Source organism: Sciurus vulgaris (genome assembly GCF_902686455.1).
Source record: "Sciurus vulgaris genome assembly, chromosome: X".
NCBI classification, from domain to species: Eukaryota; Metazoa; Chordata; class Mammalia; order Rodentia; family Sciuridae; genus Sciurus; species Sciurus vulgaris.
The window spans coordinates 61,415,595-61,425,695 of NC_136471.1; the positions used below are offsets into that span (position 1 = coordinate 61,415,595).

The window sequence follows — 10,101 nt, forward strand, 5'->3', positions numbered from 1 at the left end:
TTGATGCTTTCCTGCCTTTGCATACTCCATTAGGGATATACTTTATATAATATTACTTGATATTGACTCTAAAATTCAGAAAACTATATTTTGTAGGATTGAATCTATAACACTATTATGAATATAAAATATTTCAAAAACCACTTATAAGAACATTATCTACCAATTGAGGTTATACACTGAAGGTCATTATGCTCCTTTTCACGCTACTCTCAGTCTTTGGCTTTCTGTCAAATAGCTGCAAGTAGTGAAGGAAGATGAGGCAATCTCTTCCCATCATTATCTACTTGCACACTGAGCAGCAAGATATTCCACCTTCATTAATGTTAAATTCAAAATCTTATTTTAATATCAAAATATTTTGTTTGTCAATATACTTGGTTTATATATGTCTGAGTGTGTACCCAAGTATTTATTTATCTATTTAATTGTTCTAAAAGGAGAAATTCAGTCCTAATTACAGAATGTCCTAAAATCATTTCAACCTATAATTTTTCCACTGAAGAACTTAAGCATTTTATTAGCATAAACTCATTATACTATAATGTCAGAACAGTAATTTTAGCTTTAAAAAATTAGAATACTTAACACATAAATTTTAGAGTATATGAACAGATTTTAGGAAGTTGACATGAAACCAAAATCAAGGTGGTAATGATTACAATCTCATATAGTTAGTGATAATAAGAGCAGTCACCCTTTACTAGGCACTTGATGTTAGATGACATAATTTTAACTACTCACCCATTAATTAGATTATTTTCCATTTCATGCAAGGAAGAGGAATATCAGAAAAGTTTATATCTTAGTCCAAGATTACTCACATAAGAAATTATGGGGGGAAAAAAGAGCTCAATTTTCCTAAATTTTAAACTTTTTTCATGCCACTACCCTGTAATTGTCTTTCTTTGAAATGACTTTCTAACTTACATACTTGAATGTAATAATGCAAACAAGGATTAAATTTTCAAATTTTTATCACTCTCAACCCTCTGATTCAGTTGATTACCACCACAAAGATTGGTAAAAACAAACTATGTAGCAAATTGTTGTGAAAGGAAACTCTGATATCTTGTAATCAATACTGTAATAAGAGATTTATTTATGTTCGTGTTTTTGGGTCTAACTCTCACTACATGATTATTAAGTAATAACTGCCATTGATAGATAAGCCTATGTATAGATGACGATTAGTGTGACAAAGCAACAGGGTTATTGAACTTTCATTGGGTAGAGCAGGCATAAACCACACAATACGTTAAATTAATGAGAAGAACTAAACCTCTAGTACTTATAAATTATTGGCCATTTCCCTTATTCTCGTATTATTTATGATTACTGTCAAATAACATCAGAAAACTATAATTGTAAAAATATATTTTTAAAACTAGACATATATGCTCAATCATGTACAATGAAAAGAGTTTTGTTATTAATAACCAAATACCATAATTTCTTAGGGAATAAGTTAAAGAAAGCATATGATGATAGGATATCATGTTTATGCATTTGTTTTCTTTTATATTTCCAATTTCCTCTTTGTATAACAGCTATTTTATACACATTATATAGAATATAAAGGGAGTTGATGATGGTGATAAAATGTAATTGAATAATTTTTAAAAATTATATTTATCTGGTAATAACATAAAATGTTGAAAACATAAAATTTAAACTGGATTTACCATTCAAATTCTTTATAATGTTATTAGAATTTTGAAATTTAAATAGTTTATTTTCATTTTAAAATAGCCATATCTTTCCTAAAAAAAGTGCTTTTTAAACTACTTTTTCCTGATATGATAATTTTGCTCTTAAGAAGTTATTTTTGGGCCTGCGCGGGCGCTGGCTCTTGGGCTCGCTCGCCGCGGTCCTGCGGGCGGGTGGCTCGGGGCGTGGGGCCCGGCGCCCGCAGCCATGGAAATCCAGTTATCAAAATTGACTCCAGAAGAAAGAACCTGACAAACCAGTAACAATGGAAGAAATTGGTTGAAGTTGCCAAAAAACTATCATCCCTCATACCACCAGTCTCAGCTGGTGTCACAGGTTAAAAAAATCCTTCATGAAGACGAAAGATCTTAAGCAACATGATGGATTCAGAAGCTCATGAAAAGAGGCCACCAATCCTTACGTCTTCAAAACAAGACATCTCCCTTCACATCACAAATGTCGGTGAGATGAAGCATTACTTGTGTGGCTGCTGCGCAGCTTTCAACAACGTAGCCATCACATTTCCCATCCAGAAAATCCTGTTCCGACAGCAGCTCTATGGAATCAAAACCCGCTATGCGGTGCTTCAGTTGAGGAGGGATGGATTTAGAAACTTGTATCGTGGAATTCTTCCGCCATTAATGCAGAAAACCACCACCCTGGCACTTATGTTTGGTCTGTATGAGGATTTGTCTTGCCTTCTCCAGAAGCACGTCAGTGCCCCAGAGTTTGCAACCCGTGGCGGGGCGGCAGTACTTGCAGGGACAACAGAAGCCATTTTCACTCCATTGGAAAGAGTTCAGACATTGCTTCAAGACCACAAGCACCATGACAAGTTCACAAACACTTATCAGGCTTTCAGGGCATTGAAATGTCATGGAATTGGAGAGTATTATCGAGGTTTGGTGCCCATTCTTTTCTGCAATGGATTCAGCAACGTCCTTTTCTTTGGTCTTCGAGGTCCCATTAAGGAGCACCTGCCTACCGCAACGACTCACAGTGCTCATTTGGTCAATGACTTTATCTGTGGAGGTCTGTTGGGTGCCATGTTGGGATTCTTGTTTTTTCCAGTTAATGTTGTAAAAACTCGCATGCAGTCTCAGATTGGTGGGGAATTTCAGTTTTTCCCCAAGGTTTTCAAAACAATCTGGCTAGAATGGGACAGGAAACTGACAAATCTTTTCAGAGGTGCCCATCTGAATTACCATCGGTCCCTCATCTCTTGGGGCATAATCAATGCTACTTATGAGTTCTTGCTAAAGGTTATATGAGAGGAGTCATTGGTGAAGTGCCATGTATCAACTAAATAGACCTTAAAATGTAATTTGACCTTACTACTAATTGGCTCAAATATAAGTTTGTGTCACTAAGTCCAGGTTGCATGAATTATGGGCAAAGTTAATTTCCTTAAGCCTCAACAACAAAAATAAAACAATAAAAAGTTTCAGTAGGAAAAAAAAAAAAGAAGTTATTTTTGAAAATTACTTGAAAAGATCACATGCACATATTTATCACAAAATTATTAATGATAATGAGAACTGGAAAAAAACTGAATATTCCAAAATACAGAAAATAGATATATAATGACACCTGATTAGATGAGATAATATGAACCACTTACAACTGTTTGCAGAGAATATGAAGCAACACAAAAATTATCAGGGATAATATTATGTGATATTAAAAAATATTAAAAAATGAACTTTATTTATAGCATAATTTCAGTGATCAATATATATAAGACTACAAGACTGTACATTAAATGGTGTATATATATTAAATGGCTCAAAGACCATATGAAAAGTAAGACTATTCCAGATGAGAACAGATTAAAAGTATTAACAATAAAGTTTTTAAAAATATTCTAATATGTTGATTTATCACTATTACAGAGAAACATCTAAAATTGGTATTCTTCTAATGATTGTTGTTTAAGAACCTAACTTCAGATTATACCCTTTAACCTGAATACTTCGTTAAAATCTATTTTTATACTAAACAAACACAAATAGTAAGCAAGTGAAATAAAAATTATATCATTTTTATTACTTTGCATTAGAAGAAAAGTCAAAGTATAATAATTGATGTTAAAAAATAGTTTTTCTGTGACTAAAAGTAGTTCAAATATAGTAAAGCATTTTTTAATGTAGAACCTTCTAGCTTCTATTAAAGGATAATATTTAGTTGTGTTTGATATCATGCTTTTTCATAACATCTTTAGTTTAATTTTACTATGTAAATGATCACAATTGTTTATATATTTTGTGACTTGTTCTTATCAAATTCAATTAATTATATATTACCAATTAACCTAGAAATCAGATATATGTGATTTCATAATTTTTTAATTTATAAATGAAAAATATCAATAAAACAGAGTCATAAGTCAGGATTTGGAAATCAAAATGCATTTGCCATAGAAACTGAGTTACAAAATATCTATCCAAATAAAATCAAAGTAGTACATACTTAAGCAAGCTTTTGTAGTCAGTTTGCTCTATGCTTAAATACATGTTCTGCCACTTATTAGTTGATCATGGGAATATGGAAACACAATAACACCAAGCTCTCAAGTTTGCATTTTAGAATGAGATAAAATTTGCATTTGAATTCTCTATAATACTATCACTAATGAAGTCTTCAATAGATAAAGTAATTTGCCATTTCATTGCGAGGTTTAGGCCTTATTTTTCAATAAAAATTGCAACATTGACTTAAAAGTATGAAAGGGAACATTTTTAAAGTATCTGGGAAGAGAAAATATTGTTACATACTCCAACAACATCAAAATGATATCAAAATAATACTATTTTAGCATTATAGAAGAAATATTTTAGAAGAAGTATCTACATATAAATTTTGCAACTCAAATGAAAAGGATAAGTCTTCAAAAACAAACTACCATGACTCACTCAATATGTTTTAAAGTCTCTACACCTAGGTGGTTTCATTGGAGCATTATACCAAATATGTAAAGGATAATCAAAACCAATTCTCTACAATCTGTTTTATAAGATGGAAGACAACAGAACATTTTCTAATTTATGTATGAAGTAATGATTACTGATACCAAAGTCAGAAGAGAGTATGTAAGAAGAAAATTATAGACCAATATCTCATGAATATAGAAACAAAAATCCATTAAAAATAAGCAAATAGAATGTATCAATCAGTTAAAAGGTATTAAATACCATGATCAAGTAAATTTCTTCTAAGGATGAAAGGGTTAAAACTGTTTAATTAATTAGTGTAACCCATCATATTAACTGCCTTAAAAAAAGTCACATGAACGTATCATCTGATGCAGAAAAGCATGTGACAAATTTAATATCCATTTATGATTTTAAAAACTGTCAGAAAAATAGGAGGACATTCTCAACTTGATAAATTCATCTACAAGAAACATACAGGTTTTCTGTGCATGGAAAAGAGAGTAGAGCGGAAAACCATCTTTCCCAGCTTTTGGGAGCACTTTACAATCAACTTCAGTTTTGCCTCACCAAAATGCTGGGAATACTGGCACAACTTAAATATCAGGAGATGCCTGGTCATGACTGGGAAGAGGGATGGTGAGGGATATCAATATCTTTCACACAGCAGAAATTACCAAGGTTTCCAGTGGTCTGCTTTAACTAGAGCTCCAGCAGAATTCTCCATGTATTACCTCAGCAAACCTCCTGGCTACTAGGTATCTGAAATGGATTTTACTGCCAAAGATTCCAATGTGTTCATTGTCGTAGATCCCAGTGGTTCACCCTGTAGAAGACTCCAACAGCTTTCGCCAGTAAAAAGGCCAAAAAGTAGTATAGTCACAGTAGAATGTTTGTCTGCTTTACCACCTAAAGTCCACAGTGTTTTTTTTATTGTTGTTTGGTTGGTTGCTTGCTTTTGTTTTGTTTTGTTTTTAATCTTTGCAATCTCCAGTCACCACAGCTCCCACTACCTCCTAAGGGAGCCACCTAAGCTGCTGCAACCTCAGAAGCTCAAAACCAGGCACACAGCACAGCAGCCTTCAGTATCCAGATTCATGAGCCATCATCCCCTGCCATTTACCCTTTCCCCAGAGCTGGCCCAGTTGCTACTGCCACAGGAACCTCAGCCCAAAACCACAGTGCAGGAGTCTTCACAGTCTTCAAGAACCGGAGGGAAATACCCGTCTCCCTCCCTACTTCTTGAAGTTAGTTCACTAGTGCCAGCAGATCCAATTGCAACTACCATATATGTATTTATCAATTGTCCCATGCCCCTTGCCACAAGCCTTCTCCTAAATTGTTTCTTGCTCTGACCTGTTGCCACTAGAAAGAAATTTGCAGCTGAGGTTCCCAGCAGCCTTCTCATCCTTAACTTTTCTTAGTTCTTGTCACCAGTGAGTATGATATCAACATTGTGAACTCAACCACACAAGCCAAAGGGAGACTCGTGACTTCTGGGACTGGAAGCTTCAACTCTCTCACACCTGATAACCTGAACCACCGGATTCAGTGAATCAGCATAACCCTGCATGTTCTCTCTCCCTGGCAGTGAAGTTATCTCTATATTAAAGCCAATCCATGGAGTCTGAAAGAAGCAACTGCTTCAAAAGTGAATATACTTTCACAAGGCCTCAACAATCACTAATCATCAGGAAAACATGACACCACCGAAGAAGCACAACAAAACTTCTAATAACCATTCCCAAAGAACTATAGATACAGAAATTGACTGACAAAGACATTCAAATCATTGTTCTCAAAAAGTTCAATGATTTGCAATGTAAGTAAAGGATAAATAACTTAATGAGATCAGAAAAATACAAAAACACAATGAACAGGTGACAAAGAGAATCAAATCATGAATAAAAAAGCAGAAATATTGGAGCTGAAAACCACAATAATTGAAGGAAAAAACTGCAATTTGGAACCTCCATAGAAGACTAAATAAAGCAGATGAAAGAAGAAGTAAATTCAAAGGCAGATCATTGGAAATAATACTGAGAGAAGAAAAAAAGGGAAAAAAAGTGAAAATGAATGAAGAAAGTCTACAGGATTTTTGGAACATTATCAAAAGAGCTAACCTCTGTATAACAGCAATAATAGAAGAAAGAGAAAGGGACAGGAGGCTTATTTAAATAAATCATGGCTGAAAACTTTCCTAAAGTGGTAAAGACACAAGCATCCATGTACATGAAACTTAAAGGTCTCTAGTTTCAGCTCACAGAATAGTTCACCAGGACATTTATATTCAAACTGTAAAAAAATCAAAGAAAATAATGAAGGCAATCATAGAAGAATAAAACATACAAAGGCTTCTGAAAAACTCAGTGTACACTACCTCAAAACTTTGCACGTCAGGAGTGGCTTTCCTAGACAAATAAAAGATGAAGGAGTTTGATAGCATTAAACCTATCTTAAAAGAAAATTTAAAGGGAATAATTAAGCTGAAATGAAAGACTGCTGCTAATTAGTAAGCCATCTTTCTTAATATGTTCCAAAAAAAGTAGAGGAAATATTCCCAAAATCAATATATGAAGCCAACAATATCCTGATACCAGAACCAGAGAAAGAAATATGTGTAATAAATATAGATACAGAAATCTTCAATAAAATACAAAACTTATTGAACAACACAACAAAAGATTTTATGCTAAGAAAAAGTGGGATATATCCTGACATGCAAGGTTAGTGTAACATATTAAAACCAATCAATATGAAGCACCACATTGAGAAAAATGTATATGATTACCTTAATACATGAAGAAAAAAATCATTTAACAAAGTGCAACATTCTTTCTTGATAAAAACTCCCAACAGCCTGGGCATGGGCATCTTCCTCTAATCCTTGCTACTTAAGAGGCTGAGGCAGAAGTATCACAAACTTTAGGCCAGTCTGGGCAACTTAGTGAGACTCTATCTCAAAAAAAGTGGGGGAGGACTGGGGATTATAGCTCAGTGATATTGTGCTACTGGGTTCAATCTACAGTACAACTCACAAGAAAGAAAAAAAGAAAGAAAGAAAGAAAGAAAGAAAGAAAGAAAGAAAGAAAGAAAGAAAGAAAGAAAGAAAGAAAGAAAGAAAGAAAAGAAAGAAAAGAAAGAAAATCTTAACAATTTAGATATAAAAGGAAATGTCCATATAATAAAGACCCCCACAACCAATGGGGAAAACTAAAAGCATTTCTCTGAGATTCAGGAGAAGGCAAGAATGCCCACTATTGCCACCTTTATTCAAGATAATAATGGAGATACTAGCAAGAACAGTAAGATAAGAAAAAGACATAAAGAAATTCAAATTGGAATACAAAGGAAACAAATTTATCGTTATTTCCAGATGACATGATAATATAGGTAGAAAACTCTAGTCTCAATACTCATGCATGAATACACACACATACACAAACACATACAGTTAAAACAAGTAAATTAATTCACTAAAGTTGAAGATATAAATCATCTATAAAATCAGTTGCAGTTTTTACAGTAAAAATATAAATATCCCAAAATATATATCAAGAAAACAACCTAATATATATCATCAAAAAGAATACATATTAATACATTTTAAAAGATGAAAAAACTATGACATATTAATGAAAGAAATTGAACACATAAGTAACTGAAATATCTCATACACATGCGTTGGAAGAATTAATATTGTTAAAATATTTATACTGCTCAAAGTGATCCATAGAATAAATGTGATTACTAATAAACTTCCAAAGGCACTTTTCAAAAACAAATGTAAACTAATTCTAAAATTTGTTTGCAATCACAAAACACCCTAAATAGTCAACCAATATTGAGAGATATAAAAGTTTCAGGCATCATAATTCTTGATATCAATTATATTTCAAAATTATAGTAATGAAAACTATATGTATGATATTGATAAAAGTAGACACTTAAACTATGGAAGAGAATAAGATACCCCACAAATAAACTCACACATATACAGCTAACTACTTTTTACAAAAATTACAGGAACACACAAATGAAGAGATGGCAGTTTCTTAAATGGCGATGCAAAAATTGAATAAACATACATACATGAATTAAATTAAAATATTACACCACACAATTATGTCAACAAAAGGTAAATGAAAGACTTAAAAATTTATGGAACTGGAGAATTTCATGTTCAGTGAAATAAATTAGACTCAGTTTTCTCTCATATGTGGAAGTTAGAGGGTAAAAGAGAGCAACAACAACAACAAAAATGTCCCACAAAAATAGGAGAGATCAGAAAAGTAGAACACAGGGATGGAGGAGAGAGAAGGAGAGGGCAAAGAGACATAGTGGGCATAAATTAGAGCAAATTATGCCATGTGTATGTATGAATACATCCCAATGAATCCCATTATTATGTATAATTATAATGTACCATTGGAAATAGAAAAGAGAACACTAAAATCTGAAACCATAAAATATCTAGAATAAAGCATAAGCAAAAACTTATTGATACTGGTTTGGGAAGTATATTTTTGGATTTTTATCATAATCAAAAATAAACAAATTGAACTACATTAAAATAAAATGTTTCTGTATAACCAATGAAAAAGTAAAATGAAAAGACAGCCTGTAGATGTGGGAAAAATACATGCAAACCATATATCTGACAAGAGGCTAATATTCCTAGTATATCAGGAACTCACAAAAATCAGTAACAAAAACTAAAAAAATGAATATACTTATTTTAAAAGTGATCAAAAAGATTTGAATATACAGTTCTCCACAAAATGCATAAAAATGGTTAGTGGGTATATGAAAAAATGTTAGGTTTCACTAGATATCAAGTGTTGCAAGTGAAAACTTAATGTGATCTCATTTCACACCTTTAAGGATAGTTGTTATAAAAAAGTTTGTTGAGGATATAAGAAATTGAAACCTTGGCTGACTTATTGGCTGAGTGCTTGCTTAGCACTCCCACATCCCTGGGTTCTATCTCTAGCACTACCAAAAACGAAGTCACTTAGAGGAAATTGAAAGACTAAATAGTCCAGCTGTTTTAGAAAACAGTGTGGAGATCCTTCTAAAAATTTTAACAGAACTGTCAAAAGATCCAGCAATCTCATGTCTGAGAATTTTTCCAATAGAACCAAAATCAGGATCTTAATGGGATACTAGCATAACTGTGTTTATTATAGGATTCGTCATTGTAGCTAAAATGTGGAACAATTTAAATGTCCATTAATGAATGGACAGAAAAAACATGACATGGACATATAATACAATGGGATAGAATCTGGCATTAACAAATGAGGATATTCTGCAATGTGACAACATGGATGAACTTGGAAGCCATTGTGCTAAGCAAAATAAGTCAGTCACAGAAAGATAAAATAAAGAGTGGAATGGCAACTACCAGGGGCTGAGAAAGGGGAAATTCAGAGTTACTTTATCAATGGGCATTAATTTT

The 10,101-nt window shown here is 32.8% G+C and overlaps 1 protein-coding gene across 1 annotated transcript; it reads left to right on the plus strand.

Moving 5' to 3' along the window:
- The first annotated feature begins 1,835 nt into the window (after window positions 1–1,835).
- On the plus strand, window positions 1,836–3,017 carry LOC306651402 (mitochondrial nicotinamide adenine dinucleotide transporter SLC25A51-like). Its single transcript, XM_079123971.1, has one exon. The coding sequence runs from the start codon at window positions 2,088–2,090 to the stop codon at window positions 2,979–2,981; it is 894 nt and encodes a 297-aa protein (XP_078980097.1). The 5' UTR covers window positions 1,836–2,087; the 3' UTR covers window positions 2,982–3,017.
- Window positions 3,018–10,101: the final 7,084 nt, after the last annotated feature.